General features: G+C 40.7%; 1 protein-coding gene across 1 annotated transcript in view; it reads left to right on the top strand.

Annotated features, from left to right (window-relative positions):
• Positions 1-23,585, top strand: part of larp1 (La ribonucleoprotein 1, translational regulator) — a 46,739-nt gene that overhangs the window by 20,908 nt on the left and 2,246 nt on the right. The window contains exons 7-18 of the mRNA XM_082141236.1: positions 465-627; positions 3,697-3,841; positions 4,281-4,455; positions 5,096-5,253; positions 6,414-6,782; positions 9,076-9,199; positions 10,636-10,841; positions 10,976-11,082; positions 11,644-11,801; positions 12,596-12,740; positions 22,167-22,276; positions 22,359-22,486. Of these exons, the coding sequence (XP_081997362.1) occupies positions 465-627; positions 3,697-3,841; positions 4,281-4,455; positions 5,096-5,253; positions 6,414-6,782; positions 9,076-9,199; positions 10,636-10,841; positions 10,976-11,082; positions 11,644-11,801; positions 12,596-12,740; positions 22,167-22,276; positions 22,359-22,486 (1,988 nt within the window). The remainder of the gene's footprint in view (positions 1-464; positions 628-3,696; positions 3,842-4,280; positions 4,456-5,095; positions 5,254-6,413; positions 6,783-9,075; positions 9,200-10,635; positions 10,842-10,975; positions 11,083-11,643; positions 11,802-12,595; positions 12,741-22,166; positions 22,277-22,358; positions 22,487-23,585) is intronic.

The following is a 23,585-nucleotide window of genomic DNA, read 5'->3' as shown; positions in this document are numbered from 1 at the left end:
CTGAGAGCTGCTCTTCTCTGATTGGTCAGAAACCAAACGCTCATCATATCTGAATCTCAGCTCTTGATCACAGTGATACGAACAGTAACGATGGCATTGAATGCCGTTTATTTTCCTGCTTTTTTGTCCTTTGCCAATCACACCTTTGATGAACAACACGAACCAAACTCTTCCAGTCTCAGATACACTACAGTGTTTGAGGGCGGGGCTAAGAGACGCTGCTCAGCCAATCAAGACCATAAACTGGAATTATGCAAATTAGTCACAAACCTACACAGGTTCAGCAGGAAGTGAGACTTAATTACTGACGACTCGTTTCAGGCGGTTCAGAATCGCAGTTTGAACTTTGAAACTTTAGACCTTCTACATTCACAATCGGCTCCATTAAACACTACATGGGGGGTCATAATGAGGGCACTTTAATCGTGTGTTCCTGCTTGATTGTCCTGTTGTTGTCTCCTCAGGTCATTATGACTACTACTACGGCTATAAAGGCTTTGATGGAAAGGATGGAGCCTGTGGTCAGAAGTTTAACAGCACAGTGACGTACTATTATGACAACATGAGCAGTAACGACTTGTACACTGTGGACCATGACCTGCTGAAGGACTACATCAAGAGGCAGATGTGAGTAACACCATCCGGCGAGAGCCACGCGTTCCCGGAGGAATAGATGTACATCTGCGTTATGCATATGACAGCTCAAAAGCACTGTCAGAGAGCCAGCAGTATTCATCATCTATACAGTGCCAGGGTAACTCGACAGCTCGATGAGGAAGCCAGCCAGAGAAATGCAGAGAGGGAATCGTGTGTGTGAATACTTCAGCAATTATGACGTGTGATTACTAGTGCTGGGTTTATCGCATCCAAAGTTTTACATAATAAATGTGTGTGTATTGTGTAGGGATGTCCCGATCCGATCCACGGCATCGGTATCGTGCCGATACTGGCCCAAAACGCTAGATCGGATATCGGAGGAGAAAATTTTTTTTTATCCGATACCCATTAGGGGTGGAACGGTACATGTATTCGCACTGAACGTACGTTCGGTGCATGGATTTACACAGAGAATACACGGTATAAAAATAAATAAAACTCGCGTGCACATCATTTAATGTAATACGGAACTAACGTTACTGTTGGATACGCGCATATGCGGGTTCTTTAGGGACACCTAATCTGTAGCCCCGCCTTAGCTCTGAACGCGTGTCCTATTCGCTTTGGATGCGCAAATGGATTCAAACTGTTCAATCATCGAACTAGACGCGAGTTTGACACTCTATTCGCGTTTGGTGTGAACGCAGCAAAGTGAACAGGCTGCGATGTCAAGATTGCAATGCTGGAGTGTGTGTGTGTCAGAGAGAGGGAGGCACGGGCGCGATCGAACAGTGGAAACATAAAAACATACTCCGTCATTTTCATACTGGACATCATTAAAACTGCAAAAAGTGTTTTAAGCCTACTTATTTGTGTAAAACACAACATTGTGCTTTTGTCAAACTGTAAACTCTTGTCAAACTGTAACTACCACCCAACCAAAATCACACACAGACACACACACACACACACACACGCTGTTTAAAAGCAAAAATGATCTAATCTGGACATTCATCATATTGCATTGGTTTTCATTTCTTGTCCTAAAACAGAGCACTAATCTGTTTGTTTTTAAGTTACACATTCTACATTGAATAAAAAAGAAAATCAAATGTGTTTTTAAAAGTAGTATTATTTTATACAGAAATAAATTATTTATAATTCAGATGAGAATAAAGTTAAAGTTAATAAAAATTTTAAGGAAACAAATATATTGATCTGAAATATAGCAAATAAATTTAAAATTCATTCAGGTACAATTACCAAACATATCTCAAGGTCTTTTGAATAAAGGGTGTCAGTCTTTCATCATCAGCTGCTGTTGTGGACTATATACTGGAGAAGTATTTGTTCTCCATTTGAGTGAGATGTTTTTATGTGGCTAATTGAGCAAAGTGCTTCCATATATTTTATTAGTAGTAGTATTATTTCAAGAATAAAATAAAAATATCGGATTGATATCGGTATCGGCAAATAGCCAAAGCTGCGGCATCGTATCGGAAGTGAAAAAGTGGTATCGGGACATCCCTAGTATTGTGTATAGGAATTATTTTGTATATATAAATACACACACATGCATGTATATATTTAAGAAATATTTGTATGTATATTCTGTATATATTTATACTAAATAATTATACACAGTACAAGCACATATATTATGTAAACACACTTTTATTTTGGATGCGATTTAATCGTTGCCCAGCGCTAGTAATTAGTGATGCAAATGAATCATTTGTAGTAGAGCTGCATGACTCTGGATACATTGAGAATCACAGTTATTTTGTTTAAAATATAGATCACGGTTCAGGATGGACAACTACACAAAATAACATGTAATTTACTAGAGGTTCTGACAAAATGTTAATATCTGCAGTCTATTTAAAAAAAATATTTAAAAGCTGGATTGAGCGAATGATTCAACGACTCACTCATAGGCCTGGTTTACACTGCCAGTGAAATGTGACCCAATTCCGATGTTTTGCTCATATGTGACACAGATCGGATGTGTTCTATGACTGTGTAAACAGGAACAAAACGCATGCATTCGGATATTTCGAGATCGGTTTGAGATATGTGCCAATGCGACTGTCATGTAAACAGTCAGATCGGGTTTTCTGAGGCATTAGGCGACGTCTCCACGGTTTAATGACGAGAGAAACCCTGGCACTTTTCGTCCTCCTTCGCCTCAAAATCATGGTGATGTTTGGCAAACTTCGCATATATCGCAGAGCTAGCATCAAGCATATTTCGCGTCCGCCCATCTGTGCAAGAGAATTTAACCCTTTAAGCATGCGCGATGTTTCAGATAGTATGGCAAGTGTAAACGCATGAATCGGATATGGGTCACAGTGAGAAAGAACGTGTAAACGGACGGTCAAAAAAATCGGATAAAGGTAATAAATCAGAATTGGGCATCAAGACCTGCAGTGTAAACGAGGCCATAAAGACTTTGTTCCATTAGTGGATGAATCAGCGTTCTCTAACGAATCTGGCCTAATGTTTGTGTCCGCACTTGTTTGTGTGAGCTGTGTCTGCATCAGCTGAGCTGTGAGAAACCACATGAACAAACACTAATTGGCAGGAATTATGATTTAGCGATTAGGTCATGTAGTGATGATGCTTGTTAAGCTTCGAAAACCAGTCACTTGATCTCAGTAAACGAGGCTTCATGACGTCATTACTGTTTCGAAGCGTTTCAGGGGTTTGCCACTAGGGGGCGATGATCTCCCTGGACCAGTGTCTAAATATGATTTTTACCGGATACATTTTTATGAATGTGTATAGACATTTAATGACACGTTTGTATAATAAAAAAGAGTTAGTCAAGTCTCTTATCGGTCGGATTTAATCAAATAACACTCATTATAGAGGCACTTCATATTTAGTGGTATTAGATGATTTAAAAAAAAAAAGTTTAATAGATTACACCTTTAATAAAACATTTGCAATTGTTTTGTAAGTTGTTTTTAATGCATGTTTTTACACTGCTCTGACCAGCATTATAGGCGCTTCAGAAGCAGTCGGTTCAGTTCTGCAAGGCTTTGTGCCTGTGCTTCTCACTGGTGTTGAGCCTCGTTTACTCGTGTGTTTCCACAGTGAATATTACTTCAGTAGTGACAATCTGGAGAGGGACTTCTTCCTGCGCAGGAAGATGGATGAGGAGGGCTTCCTTCCGGTGTCTCTGATCGCCAGTTTCCACCGCGTGCAGGCGCTCACCACAGACGTCAGCCTCATACTGGAGGTGTGTCACACACACACACACACACACACACACACACACACACACACACACACACCCCTCTACCTGATCACCAGCTTCTACCGCGTGCAGGCGCTCACCACAGACTTCAGCCTCATACTGGAGGTGTCACACACACACACACACACACACACACACACACACACACCCCTACCTGATCGCCAGCTTCCACCGCGTGCAGGCGCTCACCACAGACTTCAGCCTCATACTGGAGGTGTGTTACACACACACACACACACACACACACACCTGATCGCCAGCTTCCACCGTGTGCAGGTGCTCACCACAGACTTCAGCCTCATACTGGAGGTGTGTTACACACACACACACACACACACACACACACACACACACACACACACACACACTCTGCTGCTGTAAGATCTACCGTGTCTGTAACTGAGGTTTGCTCTTCTCTCAGGCCCTGAAGGACAGTAAAATAGTGGATATCACGGATATGAAAATCCGCTGCAAGGAGGAGCCTGAGAAATGGCCCCTGCCGGGACTCGCTTTGCCTGACCAGTCGCAGACAGACTTCTCCCAGTTCATCAACTGCCCGGAGTTTGTTCCCAGGAACGTTGTGAACAAAAACACAGGTGAGCGCTGACTCGACGTGAGGGGCCGTCCTGGGGTGTGTTTCCCGAAACCATCGTTCTAACAAACATTCGCAAACAGCATCTCAGAGTTGTGTGTGTGTGTGTGTGTGTAACGACAGATCTCCTGTGGTTAGAAGAGTTTCTAGTGTTCATCACATGTGGACTCAATAAATCCTGATCTTGAGCAAAATAATCAAGCTGACATTCAGTGCAACCTGTGTCTTTAATTTACAATACATGCAAATGTCATTTACGTCTTTTAGTTCGTCAAGAGATTTAAAGTGTAGTTGTTGAAGAGTGTGTGTGTGTGAACGAGCTCTAGTGTGTGAGAACCAGTCTATGATCGAATCTGGAAATAAAGCAAAATGAGCAATAGTCCTCAGATGCCAGTCCGTAATTTATAGAAAAACATCTCGCATTAGTTCGATCTCAAACAGATTCATTAACAGTAGTTATTACTCCTCCACGTATGACATCATTAACCAACGTGGTTGAACGACCAATTTGTGCCAATACGGTTTTGGGAAACAGTCGAGACTCGCTAGTGGATTCTTCAATGATGATCGTACTGTGATAGTGAAGCACGAGTTACAGCAGTGTACGGGACACACACCCCTGACTGAACCTTTGACCCCGACAGGTTCCCCGAGATCCTCCACACCCCAGCACCACAAGACTGATGACGTCAGCAACCTGAAGCTGATGCCCAAGGGCCTGTCCGCCAGTCTGCCGGATCTGGACTCGGAGTCGTGGATCGAGGTCAAGAAGAGGCCGAGGCCGTCACCCGCTCGACCCAAGGTAGGAGGAGCACATTTATGAAGGAGTAGTTCACTTCAGAATTAACATTTCCTGATAATTTACTCTCCTTCTCCACATCATCCATCAATTCTTTTTTGATTGGAAGAATTTGGTAGATTATTTGAGATCTTGGATGAGTGAGATTGGCCTGTTTTAGGAGTATCCGAAGCTCGTGTAAAGGCTTCTCTTCTGAACAAATGTGACATGATCTGGTATTGTGAGCTTAGACACATTCTGGGGACACCGTAGATTTATATTACATCTCGTGAAAGGGGCTTAAAAGATCCCCTTTAATGATTAGCTCTGTTGAACTGGAAAAGGCTCTTGAAGAGGAGTCGATTTCCCTGGATTGAATCGATTCCAACTGTTGGAATCAACACTTCAGAATAAAGGGATTGATTATGTTTGGCCCTCCTGAACACGTCTGGGTCGTTCGTCCCGCCACAATCAAAAGGACAAATGAGAAATTTGATTTATTTGCAGCAACAACTCTTCGTATGTTGAGTTGATGCAAAACCATGACATAACACAGATGTAGTTGAGCTTTAATAGTTTAACAACGATTATCAGTTTAAACTAAAGGTTGGACTGGATATAGAGTTCCTTATACCTTACCGAAGATCCAGTGATCAGGGATATTGACATGCAGCAGGAATCTTGTTTCCTCACATTAATATGAGCCTGATTTCGACACTAAGGAAATACATAAAGCAAGTTTGCCTGTGAACGCTTTATATAAATGCAATATAGGTCTAATCCATGTGATCACTAATATCAGTGTTATATAAATCATCATATCATCCAGCCCTAAAACTTGTGTAGTTTTTTTGTCAGGGTTTATTTAAAAACATCAAATTATGCAGAATATACGATGGTAAATATTTATTTGAGTTGTCAATACAATATATAAGGTATGATTTTACCCCTAAATTCAGCATATTGACACAAAAATGCCTTGAATCCCAGCGATCCATTTGCTTCTGTTCTGTAGCTTTCGGCAGTCTGTAAAAATACACCTCAGATTTCTTGTCAAATCTAGTTGTTCAGTCAATCTCAAAGCTCTTTCCTGTTTTAGATGTGTTTAGTGTGTGTTTGTCCTCTGCTGTTTGTTGGCGCCTGCAGCATCACTAACCCTCTGGTGACGCTCGGATGTCTTGCAGAAAGCGGATGCGGTGCGTTCGCCGGCTCAGACCGTCCCGGCGTCAGGCGAGGAGCAGGACGAGCCCGAGGAGCTGGACTTCATGTTCGACGAGGAGATGGAGCAGATCGACGGCCGGCGCAACACGTTCACCGACTGGTCGGATGAGGACTCGGACTGTGAAATCGACGATCGAGACGTCAACAAGATCCTGATCGTGACTCAGACGCCGCCGTACCTGCGCAAGCACCCGGGAGGAGACCGCACGGGGAACCACACCTCGAGGTCCAAGCTGAGCAGCGAACTCGTGAAGGTCATCAACGACGGGCTGTACTACTACGAGCAGGACCTCTGGGACGACACGTACGAGCCCGAGTATGCCATGATCAAGGTGAGCTGGTGATTTTGTGTTTTGACTTGTTATAGAGAGAAAGCAGGATGACATCCTACTGTAGTGCACTTAAACTCGTCATAAAGGGGAGTTTCGCTGGTCTCTTCTCCTCTATTGAGTCGTATATCCGAGTGAAACGCTTCTGGAGCAAGAACACATGTGGGCGGGGCTTGATTGTGTCCGTGGGGAATTGATTGGATGGTTGTGGTTTGCTATTGGCTGATCTCATGTGAGTGACAGGTTATAGCCCCGCCCTCGTCATCAGAGAAGAGAAGAGATGCTGCAAGAGGTTATTCTGATTCAAGACTATTAAAACAATCCATAAATAGAATTGTCAGTTTTGATTTCATGGAGACTTTAAAGCGTTTAGGCGGCTCGGCGAAGAGTGAAACTGTTTTCAAAATTGCATTGAGAGTGTTCCTTCAGTGTTTTCATCCACAACATTGAAATATCTTAGTCCCCCTGTAGGCAATACATTTGATCCCTTAAAACTCATCTTTGATCACTAAAATTACATATTTAAACTAGGGCTGGGGGAATTAACGCGTTAATCTTTGCGATTAATTTGAAATGTTTAACGCGTTAAAAAAAAAATAACGCAATTGACGCAGCACTTTTTTTTTTTGCCTCGTTTTAATGATTTCCTGTTGCGTCTGCTATTAAAAAGGCCGAAATATGCCGTCCCGCCCCTCCATGTTCGGCGGTCAGGTTTCATTCTCGGGCAGCTTTCATGAGCGGGTCTTTTCCGCTCGGTATGTGCGTCGCGCTCTGTGCTCCGCGCGCGCGTGTGCGTGTGCGTGTGCGTCGGCTCGCTCTGTCGTTAATGGCCAAGCAGCGGCGAGCTCTCCGTTCCGTGTGTGTCGGCGGCTCTGTCGTTAACGGCCCAAAGGCTTCAATCATGTACTAAGCACTGGAAAAGTAAAGTCCACTCAAGTAACGTGAAATTTCTCTGTTGACTTCTGTTTGCTGAGCTGGTATAGCCATGCTGGGCAACAATGGTAAAATGACCTGCTCTGATCACATGCTCTGGTAATAATAGCTTTGTAGGACTATATTTTGTTTTAATAATTAATAAAATAATAATAATCTGTTAAATTGATTGTTGATTGATTATTGAAAAAGAATAATATATTGATATATTGATGTTTAATATTTTAATATAGGGCTATTTTCTGTTCCCTTTTTTTCCTGTGTTGTTTAATTAGGTGATTCTAAGTTTAAATATTGATGATTACAAGCTTGGGGGAAGCGCAATTAATTGCAATTAATTACAGAAATTGTGCAATTAATTAGTAAATTTTTTTTATCGATTCCCAGCCCTGATTTAAACGTTTTTTCCTTGAAAAGTGCCTTAAAATATCTTGAATGTAACTCGACACCCTTGCCTCATTTAGTATGCGCGGTTCTATGAATATGCAAATGAGCCCCGCCTCCACTCACTCACTCAGCTCAGAGATCCACTGGTTGACGATCACACGTTGATCTGATTGGTTACAAGGTAGTTTGTGACGTCAGAAACACCAGCGATTTCAAAGCGTGTGTTTGAGACTGTCTTTGGTTCACTGCAGTTTTAAGGAGGAAATACTCAGCAATGCTGTCGACTTATGAACTTACACATGGTTTGTTTTAAAGCTTATTAAAAACACCACAGACACATAAACTACATTAAAAGCTGGATTTAACACAGGGGGACTGTAAAGTTTATCAGTAGTGAAGGGTCATGTGACGTGGCAGAGATGTGTGCATTGATGTGTTATGAGCGGTGACAGCTGATCTGAGGTGTTGTGTGTGTGTGTGTGTGTGTGTTCATTGTGTCGGCTGTCATGAGATGAGTTTAATTCTGTCAGATTCTGGGTGTGTGTCCATTCTCCAGTGCTGCTTTTCTTCTCGTGTGCGCAGAGAGAGAGTGTGTGCTTTAGCGCAGTGTTTCTGGACCCGGCCGGACAGAATGGTCTTCCACCAGAGTGTTGTGGTCTTTTGTGCTGTGCTCTTTGTGCCGCTCACGTGCGAGTCCTGGAAGGCCAGCAGAGCCGCTAGAAAAGCCAGATAGTGTTAGCTTGTTCAGTTTACTGCTGTTTGACTAGCAGCTCGGGGGTTCATGGCTCTTTTCGGCGCACAGGTACGGGCGAGATGTTGTGTATCATCATGTGTTGCTGTTGTCAGTAAGTAGCATTACTGTTGTGCTTGTTTCGTTGTCCTGCTGGATTATATGGAGTGAGGAGGACTGTGTGTGTGTTCTGGTTTTTGTGTTTCAACAGCATGTTGTTGTAACTCTTGTATGTTTTCTCAACAGCAAGAAGTGGAGAACTTCAAGAAAGTGCACCTGATCAGCAGAGAGGAGTTCGACTGTCTGACCCCGGAGCCGCCCATCGACCCCAACCAGGAGGTTCCTCCGGGCCCGCCGAGACCCCAGCAGAGTGAGTGTGTTACTGCACCGTGACTCGTGCTCCAGTACTCGTGGTTCGTCACGGGTTAAAAAAATAAGTGTTCATTAATTTACATCCCAACGTGTCTAACAGTAACGTGTCTAAAACCATTCAAATAACGTTTAATTTATGGGCAGTATAACCGGTTGTAAATTGACACACAACATTATAAGCTTAACATCCGCATGGACAGTACGTGTGCATACTAGTGATGCTCCAATATGAACATTTTGGCCTATTATGATAACCGATAATTCTTCATATTTGAAAGCCGATAACCGATATATCGGCAGATAAATCTAAACTTGAATTTTATATAATTTTTGAGAGCCTGGTTACAAAAACAAAGGTCTCACCGTTAAAAGCCATGTCCCAAACACACAATTATATGATGTTCTCATGATAGTTTTATGTAGCTGATATGACGCATGTCGAACTGAACTGTATTTTCTGTTTTTGAAGTGATTCCAATCATATTTCAAGCAATTTAAGGCCATCACAGCAGTGCACAGCTGAAGGAAATACTCCATTATTTATTAGCTTTAATATATTGGGCAAATTTTCTTATTGGGATGATATCGTTAACGTTAAAAATGAACATAAATTGGCCGATGCAGATACATGGTAAAAAAGGTAGTAAATTCATCTCTATGATTCCTGCATATACCCTGTTCAAGCAATTTAAAGCCATTACAGCAGTGCTCAGCTGAAGGAAATACTCCATTATTTTATTTATTATGTTCAAAATGAACATATATTGGCTGATGCCAATACATCATGCATTCCTAGTGCATATGTATGTTAATAATAGTTATTTTAACAGTTAGCCTTCAAGTGTTCTGCAACATTAGCCTCCTAATATAACATCTCACAGGTCTTCAACAGCGAGAACAGTGACGGACCTGTACTCGCATCACTCCGGCTCAAGAGTTGGTAATGAGCAACAGACCACACATGAGTTCTGTCATCGTCCTCCCGCCTCATGTTCTCTTCACTCGCTGGTTTGAGTTAAAAACACTCGATGGCTTCAGACTAGCCAATGCCAGCCTGTGTTAATGATCTATACAGCATGAACAAACTCGTAGCTTTAATAAGGGAAATCTCACCACACATTCGCTTCAACCCTGACACCTTATGCAAGGTCATTTATTTGTTCGATGGTCTCGCATGCAGAATACGACGGTCTCTAGCACACAATTCCATCGCACGTATGCTGGGAAAAGCTAATCTTGGGATCAGGTCTGCAGAAGAGAGAATTATGATGACTCAGAAAATCATATTTTTCTTCTTGGATGTTTTTCTGCTTTTGCGTGTTGAACTCATTCTCAATACAATACAAAAATGAGTCCTCAAAAGATTATTCTATGACTTGACCTTCTCCAAACCTGTCATGTGGGCTTTAACCGTGAGTGTTTTCTCTCCCATAGTCCCCACGGAAGCCTTGGCCAACAAGCTGTTCGGCGCCCCTGAACCGTCGGCCATCGCTCGCTCTCTCCCGACGACAGTGCCTGACTCGCCCAACTACCGCAGCGCCCGAACGCCCCGGACCCCCCGCACCCCCCGCCTGAAGGACCCCACGCAGACGCCACGCTTCTACCCCGTGGTGAAGGACGGCCGGCCGCTCGATGCCAAAGTGCGTATGAGCTCTGGTCCTGCTTAGAGTAGTTCACTTCAGAATGAACATTTCCTGGTTATTAAATCAGGATATTATCAGGAGATTTTAATTCTGAATTCCTGAGTCTCACTCCCGCTTCTGTCCTCTTCCAGACCCCTCGCAAGAGGAAGACGCGACACAGCTCCAACCCGCCCATGGAGTGTCACGTGGGCTGGGTGATGGACTCGAGAGAGCACCGCTCGCGCACCGCCTCCGTCAGGTGAGAGAGAGACTGTGTGTGTTACAGGTGATGATGGCGGACCAGACTCTCGCTGATCTCCTGTTGAATGTTCCAATCCAATCTGACCTCTGACCTGTAATGCTGCCTGAATCATAATCACTTACTGTTGGCTAGTTGGCCAGAGGAGAACTGAGTGACTGAGTCTGCTTTCTCACACAAGTTTTTCTCCATTCTGTCACTGATGGAGTTTCTGTTCCACTGTCGCCTTTTACGCCTTTGGCTTTTGGCTTGCTTAGTCGGGGACATTTAATATTCAACAATATTATTGATCTCTTGCATTGACACCATTATATGAGAACTGAGCTTAGCTGGACGATGACATCACTGTTTTTTCCAGAGTGGCTATATATGAACTAAATTAATAACTTTTTTTTTTATTCAACAAAAATGATCCATCACTGAGCTTACTTATGCTGGACTGTGACGCTATTTTCTTCTAGAAACAAACTTGCATTATTTTCCTGTTGTCTCTGTAAAGCTGCTTTGAAACACTGTTGTAAAAAGAGCTGTATAAATAAAGATGACTTGTATTGTCTGTAGCTCGACCGCGAGCCCATCAGAAGGCACCGCAGCGATGGGGAACTACGGCTGCACGCCTCAGTCTCTTCCCAAGTTCCAGCACCCGTCGCACGAGCTCCTGAAGGAGAACGGCTTCACACAGCACGTCTACCACAAGTACCGGCGACGCTGCCTCAACGGTGGGTTATCACTATTTACTTTCATGTTTTGAATGGCTTTCTACCAGTGGTTCTCCACTTGTTTGGCCATGAGACCCACATTTTCCCCTGGTCATCAAGCCGTGACCCACTTTTTTAGGAATATATACAGTAGTCAACATTTGAAGTGGATCAGAAGAGTTCTTCATAGTTGTCCTAAGACTAGAACGGGTATTGTTCATGTATAACTTTGATGAAAGGTTTTGATCCACTTCAAATGTTGACTACTTTATATATATATATGTAGGCCTGTTATAATACATTTGTTTACACAAAAATGTACACACACAAGGACTGTCCCCCTTTACTTAACATACACAGACATTGTAAGAATATAACTTATACTGATAAATAAACAGTAGGCCTATGAGCTTAAGCTGTTAAATAGCGGTCCCAAACTAGTTTTGTTAATATAATGTTGGTATGAGCCACCACAGTCAATTCAAAATATACAAAATAGCACAAAGTAAAAATAGTGTCATTCTGAGGTTATGGAAACAGCAGTTACCATGGTGATACACAATACTAACAAGAACTGTTAATGAAACATGGAAACTGCTCCTGATGAACAGAATGAACATCAGACCTGCATGCTAATCCTTCTCAGCTAACACGACGTACCAGTAACGAGATGTATTGGTATTTTACTTTTATTTCGTTACTTACTCATTTAAAACGTAACAACGTTTCATGCTCGTAGTTTCTTTTCGCGATTACGATTAGAAATTCGATTAATCGTGCAGTCGTTCTGATCTGTGGTCTTTCTGGTCCTGCAGAGCGCAAGCGTCTAGGCATCGGGCAGTCTCAGGAGATGAACACGCTGTTCCGCTTCTGGTCCTTCTTCTTGCGGGATCACTTCAACAGAAAGATGTACGAGGAATTCAGACAGCTGGTGGTGGAGGATGGGAAGGAAGGATACAGGTATGAAAATAATGCTTGATGCTTTTTATTTGAACAGGAATGTTTGTTCGAGAGCGGGGTGTAAAGTCACTTCAGTGTTATCAGTGATTTTAATTGCTGTCTGAATCAAACGTTGGCATTTGGAGAGAATTACAGGCAGAATTACCCAGATTTTTTTTTTTAAGGCAAACTCACAGATCATGTGGCAGTTCAGTTCTCAGCAAAATCAACATCTCTGTTTTAGGGTGGTTAACGCATGCGATCAATGCATTTAAATAATTTAACACCAATAAATGACTGAAGCATGCAAAATTGCATCATTAACGTAATTTACATCGCGCAGTTTGATAATCTACTGAAGTCTGAAATTCTTGTCCGAAATTTGCACACGTTTAAAAAGTAAATGCGTCCTCACGTCGTGCCAATCACATTTACACACTGCCTCCGAAACTTCCGTCCGTTATACAAAAATCTGATTAGATTTGATTTTCTGCGTTTTTCAAATCCGTATCACGCATTCTGAGAAGGTTTTGACAGTTCAGAGCCAAAATCCAGAACTGTTCAGGATCAAATGGTTCACAGAAATTGGTGGTGGTCTTTTTTTTTATATACGCGTCTCCAGTATCGCTAGCAACGCATCAAACTGAGCCATTGACTCCCTAAAGTAAAGTCTGAATCATCAGGATAATCCCGCAGGAACTCTCCTTCCTCTACGCAGTCTCAGGATTGGATGGACCCAACATTTCCTTTTTTTTTTTTTTTTTTTTTTTAAGAGAGAGGAAGGGGTAAACAAAATCATCTTTACTACTTGAAGACTTCATTTTTGTATCGTTTTGCTTCTTTTTTTTTTACGCATTGGACTCTGTGTGCAAGGTGTCTGTGCGTGACGAATCTTTAGGATGACGAACACGATCAAACGCATATGCGCCACTGCAAATGCTCTGTCACCCCTGCTCTTCAGCTTTACCCGTGGGACAACTAAAATCAAATGCTCAGCAGACCTAAGTGCTCTTAGCGGAGCATACAGCTTGATCAGGTCAAAGATATTTAGGTGCAAAACCATTAAGAGATTAAAAAACAAACACTAAAATCTTAAAATGAATCCTGAAATGGACAGGCAACCAGTGAAGAGAGGCGAGAACAGGGGTAATGTGTTCCCACTTTCATGTACCCGTCAACAGGCGAGCTGCTGCATTCTGGACCATCTGCAGTCTGGAGAGAGAGGCCTGACTAATGTCTATATAGAGGCCATTACAATAATCCAGATGAGATGAAATGAAAATATTATCAAGGTTTTCTAAGTCTTTTAAAGACTGGTTAGATTTCACCTTGGTGAGTTGTCTCAATTGGAAAAAACTAGTTTAAACTACCGAGTTAATCTGTTTGACCAGTTTAAAATCACAATCCATAATAACACCTAAATTTTTTACATAGGGCTTCACAAGTGGCTTCAATTCACCAAGGTCCAAATCTGTTGAGTCATAAGTGCCTCTCGGCGTAAACAGCATAACTTCTGTTTTATTTTCATTAAAACTAAGGAAATTTAGTGCCATCCAGGCCTTAATATCCTCAAGACACCGCAATAGAGGCGCTAAAGTGCGAGTGTCTTTTCGTTTCAAAGGCAGATAAATTTGCGTATCGTCTGCATAACAATGAAAAGAAATATCAAATTTCCTAAAAATATGTCCTAAGGGGAGCATATACAGGGAGAACGAAATGGGCCCCAAAATAGAGCCCTGGGGGACACCCCACACGTGAAAGAAGCCGTTGAGGAGCTAAAGTCTCCAAGACGAACTGAGAAAGTTCTTTTGGACAAATAGGATCTAAACCATGGCAACGCAGTACCCTTAATGACAACACATTGTGCTAAGCGTGTAATCAAGATCTTGTGGCCCACAGTATCAATTGCAGCCGAAAGGTCTAGTAAAATCATGGCAGAGAAAATAGACTCGTGGCCAGATTTCAGTGAATTATTCATGTTATTAATATAATAATTCATTCATATAATAATTAATTCATTCCAGTGTCTGTTTAGCTTTAAAACACGAGCTCTGTAATATTCTGTGATTGTTTTTTGAAGTGCGTGAACCCTTACGCATCACGCTGTGTGAAATACAGACTGAGCGGAACCGATCAGATGATACGCAAACTGGATAAAGCAAACAGCGTCTCGCTAGTAAAGTTCTGCGGGATGTGGATTGCAATCAAGGGAAAGATTGCGGTGACGTACAGCAGGGATGGAAATTAGCACCCGCCACCAGCCAAATGTGGGTGATTTTGTGTTGTGGCGGGTAAACTCGCTTCACCTACCGGCCACCGTGGCGGGTAAATAAAAATAGCATACTGTTTCACACAGACGGCGGACACTTTTAGAGGAGGCACACCTTCAAAAAAATGTGGCGTTACATCGAAGGTCAAAAAACGTTTTTTTAAAGAACGATGGAGAAAAGCAGACAATGGGGAGTCCCGAGATTGGTTAGTTTACGAGACAAGGTGGGCCTTAAATTAAAAACGTTAAATTAAAACCGTTATTCAATCACTGTTTAACCTAATAAAAATGACTGATAAAATAACAGATTAAAATATAAAATAAAATATAGATTTTAATAGCTTGATGCTCTTTAAATACTTTGTTGCATTGTAAAAAGTGTCGGTGCATAGGACGGACCTATCCGCGATCGCTCTCCATGGTTCTGACCAAAGAAGAGCGCTTTGGAATCTCCATTACGCATCATAAGTAACGTTGTCTCTTAGTGCGCTACGAAGACTCTTGAGGTATAACTTAACTAAAGGTACCTATACTACCACTAAAGGTATAGCCTACCATTGCTAGGCGTCTTCAGGGCTATCATCCACTCGCGAGGCAGAGGCGCTGGCGCCCTCCCAGCAACGGCGCTGTTCGCCGAGAAAGATATACATCATGAGATGCGCAAATATATCTGGAGACATGACATGTAAGACATGATTTTGACCACTTCATTGAGTTTTGTTTTGTAGAAAGGCTCTTTTTAAAAGATTTTCGTTTTGTATAAATTGTATCTTAATTTTGATCAATGTTTTATCAACGAATTGCCTGTATTTAATACATAAGAAGAAAATATATAGCAGACAATGTAATAAGGCGCCGGCATGATCACTTGCATTGCATGTGAACTGGAGGGCGCCGAAACTCAGCTTGTGCCTCACAGATTTGAGAAATATAGGCTATTACAGAAAGCTTGAAATGTCTACTTTTAAACGAAAATATCCAAAACCAAAAGAAATAGGCTCTCTGATTGTGAAATCCATATGAAATCTCTGGCGTTCATGGCGAATCCGCAAAACACCAGTTTATTAATAAATAATTAAATGTCTCCTTGCTATTTTAGACACATTCATTTTCATTACTTTTACTGGTTCTTTGTGGCAAGCTTTATGCGTGCGGTCGTGCGCTTGAGTGCGGCTATATTACGTAAACGCGCATCCTGTAGGCTATAGCCTATTTAAGCATAATTAAAATAATATACAGGGGCGATGTATCCACGAATGGCTTAAATGAACAACAACTAGTCGACTAGAATTTTTTTCACATATTTTCGAACCAGGATCAGGCCATTCTGGGTTGAGCGAGCGACCTTGCGGAATGAGCGAGCGGAGCGGAATATTCAGAAATGCGCTCTCCACTCACGAGCTCTGATCGGAACAAACCCGTCTGCTGAATTTGCGCAGAAACATCAAGATAGACATAACCAGCTTTTTAAAAAAATTTAAACTAAACATTTAGACTATTTTAGCACAAATTATGATCTTATTGGCGATTTTTTTATAGTTCTTGACAAAATTAGAATATATTAAACGTTTTTTTTTTTTTTTTTGAGGACAAGTTTTGGGTGGGCCTGTTGAAAAGTGAAGTGGGTGGGCCTACTAACGCACCCATAATGCCTTGCCTGGTGTGTGTATAAGAACGAAAGAGAAAATGTCAGTATTTAATTGAGACTTGAGATTAAATAAACTGCTTAAGTATTGTAGATCTTGTAGTATTAATTTTCACATGCAGTTACACATTGTAGGTTAAAAACAAGAAAGTGGCTGGTAAAAACATTGAGTGGCTGGTAGATTTTTAAATCCACCAGCCACAGTGGCCTGTGGACAAAAAAGTTAATTTCCATCCCTGACGTACAGGAGTCGTATAGTAGCACGAGTGAGTCCGTTATATTAATGTGCAAAACAGTGTGTGTGCTCTCGACTCACTGATCACACGTTGTATTTATAAACAGACATTTCAGTACCTTCGTTATTTCCACACATTCAGGATAATGTTTTGATTCGTCATGTTGCTGTGTTTAGTCATTCTGAATGGATCCGTGTACTGTAGTGCAGTCAGATCAAGGCCATGTGGTTCTGCGGTGTTTCCTGAAAGCAGCGTTAGCCAACTATGATCGCAAGTTCTGTCGTTATCAGCAGTTCAACAAGTCTGTGTTTCCCGAAACCATCGTTCCAACAAACATTCTCAAACAGCATCTCAGAGTTGTGTGTGTGTAACGACAGATCTCCTGTGGTTAGAAGAGTTTCTAGTAGGGCTGTGTATTGGCAATAATCTGGCGATACGATACGTATCACGATACATGGGTCACGATTCAATATATTGCAATATATTTCGATACTGTGCATAAGGCGATATATTGGGATTTTTTTAAAGTAGGACTATAATTTTAGAAAAAGTAATATTTAAAAAAAGACATGATGTGCATAAAAGTCAAAGAAGTTTACTTTAGGTAAACAATTCAGTTGCCTACACAGAAAATCAAACTGCCAGTTTGGGATTGTGGTTCACAGGTTCTTAGTGAGCAAATTTTTATATGCTCAAGTAGGCCATAATAAAAGAAAATACATAGCCCCTGTCACAATACAAAACAACAACGTGAACTGGACGAAAATTAATAAAAGTGGATGAATGTGAACAAAACGAATGTGTCAAATATTGAAGTCAAGTTTTATGTGATAAAAGATTTTAAAAGAACTGGACGCGCGAATGAGGTGAGCCGCGCTAAAATGCCTCATTCGCGCCGCAGGGCCTCCAGACGCGCGTAAACGCGTCTTTGCATTGACTTAACATTGAAATCACTTGCGCCAGACGCTCTATGCGCGTTTGATGTGAACTAGAGGTCTTCTCGGGTCCTAAAAACTGTACCCGACCCGAATCACTACTTACCCGAACCCGACGTGCATAAATTAATTTTTTTTAAAGAAAAACCCGACCCGAGACAGACCCGATAAAATTAGACCCGAGTCCGACCCGACCTGACGCCATTTCCTTTAGAACCCGACTGGACCCGAACGTAAACGGCATTTACATTGTGCACAGCCTGCAGCCCTGCGTTTCAAATGTACTTAACATAGACGCGCAAGTAGGCCTACGCGCTGAAGTGCTGAAATGTCAATCACACATCACGGTCGGTAACCCATTACATCCTATAAAATTTGCCATAATGTTATTTACCGGACCATACGATGATTAACATTAGAACCACCACAGGGTAAAATTTACCGATGGCTGTTTTTCAAATGTAGCCTATAACAGATTTTCAATAAAATATCCAAAGTCTCCCAGTCATTGACTTTTACTAAAAAAAATTTATTTAGCCTACAATCCCGTTGTTAAAAAGTTGTTTAGATAAAACCAGATTAAAAACAAGGCATTAGAACCGCCATAGCAGGTCAAATTTACCATGTAGGCATATGTCTTTATTTTTGCAACTTTTCTTTATTTGAGCAACGTGTCTGCTTACTGTAAACAGTCACACAACGCACGTTCAAAATAAAATGTTTTAGCCTACTCATAAATGTTCAAACTTTGGATTATTTATTAAAACAATTTTTGCAATTTTGATCGTTTATTGTTTGCTGCTATTTATTCAAGTCTGCCCGTTTCCTGAAGAAAATTCCGATCTTTAATGTAGCCTAATGAATAAAAAAAAAAAATCTGATTACCCCAAGTTTATTGGGGTTGTTCACTTATTGAAATTATAAATTATATAACTAAGCAAATTAATAACTGAGTAAATAAATGCGGAGGCAACCGTGATTATAGCCCATTGCACGTAGAAGCGCGGATTCGCTCTCTCATTTAGAAAAAGTGAGAGAACGGTGTCATAGAGTTGTTTTAAATAATGCAATTTTGTTGAATGCCCAACATAGTTTGGGTCTTCTCGGGTCCATTTGGAATAAGCATTTTTATTTTAAATTACCCGAGACCCGAGGCCACTAATACCGAACTCAACCCGTGTCCGAGACATTCGTCTGAGTTTTGGACCCGAAACCGCTCGGGTCTCGGGTCGGACCTCGGGTTTTCGGATCCAAGTAGACCCGTGAAGACCTCTAATGTGAACGATGCACGCGATTACATTTAGAAATAGACAAGCTTTGTTTCCAAATGCACCAAGCAAAGATATCCTTTCAATTGTATAAACTTTTATAAAACCAGCCAATATAATCACAATAAACATCCAAAATGAAATATTTAACATATATATATATATATATATAACAACTGCACAACGTCTAATTTGTAAACAAAATGATAAACTAAATCCAGCATAAACTCCAGCACAGTTTATATAGGCCTATGTTTAAACTCTCAAGACAGACCTCACATGCCGAACCTCACATCAATTGGCTGCCGACCGCGTTTTTCGCTTGATATTTGCATAAAGTCGAGAACTGCCCAACTTTTTGACTCTCTCGAGTCTCTGTCGCTCTCAACGCTTTCTCCAGTCCGCTGTCAATCCCAAAATGTCCAGTGGACACGCACCGTTCGGCGAGCCTGGCGAGGACACTAGTGGTGCGTCTCAGCATAGCCATCTAGTGGTAGGGATTTAAACAACATAAACGTGAACCACTGTCTTACCATGAATATTTTTGGACGTAAAAAAAAATTTAAATCGATATTGCATTTTTGAAAATCGATACAGTATTGCAAAATAAAATATCGTGATACTCAAGTGTATCGATTTTTTTCTTACACCCCTAGTTTCTAGTGTTCATGACATGTGGACTCAATAAATCCTGATCTTGAGCAAAATAATCAAGCTGACATTCAGTGCAACCTGTGTCTTTAATTTACAATACATGCAATTGTCATTTACGTCTTTTTAGTTTGTCAAGAGATTTAACCCTCTGGAGTCTGAGCGTTTTTTTGGGCCCTGGGGGTGTTCTGACATGCCCTGACATTTGTGCTTTTTTCAGTTGCTTATAAACAAATTAATGGCAAAGGTGTAAATTCACTCTATATAGCACAAACAGGACTACAATAATATGTGAGCCACATGTATGTACATGTTTTCATTTTTGAGAGAATAATGTTTATGCGTGGTTATCGAAAAAACTAAAAATTAAAAATTTTGAAATAAGACCACAAAACACATACTAAATATGTGGCAATAAGACTTTTGACTTATGGATGTCGTCGCCTATAGTTTTTTCTTCAAAATTATGTGAAAATAGTCTTGCTTTATCGTTCACATAAAACCATACATTGATTTAAATTGATGTAAAACAGGTTTTGCTTGGAAAGCCAATATGCGAGGGGGCGTGAACGAGGAGTGGTTTACACCTTAGAATACACCCACTCTGCATAATTAGCCATTCACTCAGGTGTGACACTGACTGAGCCACAATGCAAAGACAAAAGATATATTTAGAAGAAGACTTATATTGACCATTTAAGATTTTGCTTACATCTATCTTGTAAATATGTTTTGCTATTTTATTAAAATGGTTACAATTACAACAATAATTACAATTTCAACAATATTTCAAGTGTACTCTTTCTTTGTAAAAAAAAATGATTATAGGCCCTACATTTTATCTATGTATTCATTAGTTTGAATATAACCAACATTGGAACAGCTAACATCTTAGTTGATGACTTTATTTTTGACAAAAATCGTATTTTATATATAGAAATGGCTAAACAAAAGCTTATTTGATGTGGCAGTATATTCTACAGTAAAAACTGTACCCAAATCTACTAAACAAAATGTTGTCTTTCATATTTCGTCTGACTGTAACGTTGTTTTCATGAAATATTAGGGCATATTGTTAATTTGCAGTTTAATACGTTGCTTATACAAATAGCCTACATTTTATTTCAACATTCAGTCGATGTTTACTTATCTCAGTATAGCAATACAGTTTGCTAAAACATCATCATTCATTCACACACGCGATTTAAATTTAAACTGTCTTTGCCAGCTGTGGTAAACAGCGCGCATTCATGGCGTTTATTCATTCATAAACAGAAACCCACGTGAAGAAATTCACGTGAGAAGGAAAAAACTTACTTGTATTCCTCAGCTCGCTCCTCGATATACCCGCACTTCTGAGGGACATTTTCGATTAGTATTATTCCTCACAGCGCTGCAAGACGGTGTAAACAATGATCTAAATAAACTTGTGTGTTTTCTCGAGCTGATGGGGGCGTTCACAGGATTGCCCCAGCCATTTGCGTTTGAATAGCGCGCGCTCTCCGTGGGCGGGGCCGATTATAACGTAATGAGATGAGATGAGCTCGACTGGAATCGCTCTCTTTTAATACAGATTTCACAAGATGAGAATAATTGTTTTTTTATATAAATGACTTCATTTAAAAGAAGAGAATTCAAGCTTCATGCCTGTGTGTCTGTATGTCTGTTTGACTGAGTATTCGCTGAGTTATTGTTAATTTTCGGACGCGTTTCAGAATGGACTTCACTGGCAGAGAGAAGGCAGAACTCGCTTCGTGTTTATTTTTCTTTATTTGGCAAAAAGCACAACACTTTGTTTTTATTGTGAGTATACACAAAAATAATACACATTTAACAGAATCGATTGATGTATGAAACTCCTATGGAAAATCAAAGTCAACAGAGTATTTATGAGTTTCTTTTACACTAATAAAAAAAAAGCGAGCTGGTATCGCCGGCGATACCGTAGACCTCAGGGGGTTAAAGCGTAGTTTTTGAAGAGTAAAACATGTGTGAAACACCCCTGTTCGGTATCGCGACTTGACTTTTCTTTTTTTTCCAAGTGTCCTTTTTTAGAAAGACACAAATTTACTTAAAAAAAAAACAAACAAAAAAAAAAAAAAACCTTGCAGAAATTAGTTTTGTGAGAATCACCCTTTAATCTGACGGTTTACTGTGCTGGAGCAAATGACGACAAAATGAACGTTAAACAAGATAAATTATGCTTAATTTTACTAAGTATGTGATTTAATCAATTTCAAAAAATGTAATCTATTGACAAGCCCTACTGTTTACAAGGAGCAAATGATATGAAAAATAGATTTGTTTCTATTATTAAAAGCTGATAATTTCACTTTTTCAGAATTGTGACCCCAGTATGGCGTTTGACTGCATTTCCAGTGTGATCTTTTGTTTTTGAGCGTTCAGTGATGTTCTGAATTGACAGTGCTGTGTTGTTTCTCAGGTACGGTCTGGAGTGTCTCTTCAGGTTTTATAGCTATGGACTCGAGAGGAAGTTCAGGCCGGACATATTTAAAGATTTTCAAGAGGAGACCACTAAAGACTATGAAGCAGGTCTGTCTTGGCAAACAACAGATGCATTTGTGAAGTGTGTGTGTGGAGCTCTTGTTTATTTCTTCTTCATACGCCCTGACAGGTCAGCTGTATGGACTCGAGAAGTTCTGGGCTTTTCTTAAATACTCGAAAACAAAGAACATGGAGATCGACCCCAAGCTGCAGGTGCATCTCAGCAAGTTCAAGCGTCTAGAGGACTTCAGAGTGGACGTGAGTCGTGCATTTCTCCTCATTTTCAAGCATGGAATCAACATGGTTAATTTCATAATCACATTGATTGCATTTTTCTAAATGAAAAAGTTTGTTTTTGGATTTTTGTCATGTTAGAAGTCACTGTCAAACTTTGTTCCTTCTTGGTTGACGTCACATGGGTCCTGTTTACAGCTGGTATTAAGAAATGTTTTGGTGGATCAGATCACAAGTAGAGGAGAGAGACACATTCCCGTTTACACCTGGTGTTTTTACACCTTCTGTCCACTTTAAACCACTTCTGTCCTGATTTCTTCAGGGGAGGGTCTATGGGCGGGTAAATGTGTGGGCTTTTTCAGATCTTTCACTCTATTGGTCGAAATAAGCTCACGCAATTTACATATGAACATCAGCTTTCGTTTCTGCTCTGACAGACACAAGACCAGCCGAATGCTGTGAGTGTGTTAGAAATCAGGAACGGTGAAGCTGAAAACTGAACCAAGCTCGATGTTCTCTCAAACCAAACTTGGGTCTTCAGCCGATGAAGTTTAGACCCGTCTGGCTAGAGCTCTTCCCATAATGTTCACGCATTCAGTCAGTAGACGGAGAGAAGACGGCCTTTAGTGGCTGTTTGAACACATTCGACCACATGAGTGTTTACACTACGAAAGCAAACCGGACGAATGTGTTTCAACTCCCTCTGGAAGTGGTGAAAGTGGACGAGCTCAAAACATCTTAGACCCGTTTTACACCTGCATTTATTAGAGGTGTAACGATACCCTTAACTCACGATACGATATTATTGCGATACTCCCAAGACATATGATAAAAGGTTAACAAAAAATGTCCTGTTGATCTATATTGCTGAATTTGATATTACATTATAGGTGTAAATGAATGAACAGGACAATAGAGACACCAGAACAAAAATATTCATGATTCTGAAGCTGAAAATACAGGATTATTTAAGATGAATATGCTTGATCTCTGTCACTGACTAGATATATTTAAAATAATGTTGGACTTTTTAGTAGTAACACCAGACATTTGGCATTATCAGGACACACTAATATTCCCCCATTGCATTATATCATAGTAGTAGTTTATATGTAGAACTGAC

Source organism: Leuciscus leuciscus (genome assembly GCF_965113295.1).
Source record: "Leuciscus leuciscus genome assembly, chromosome: 16".
Classification (NCBI taxonomy): Eukaryota; Metazoa; Chordata; class Actinopteri; order Cypriniformes; family Leuciscidae; genus Leuciscus; species Leuciscus leuciscus.
The sequence above is the reverse complement of the archived record's forward strand: the minus strand, read 5'-3'. Positions and strand labels throughout refer to the sequence as shown.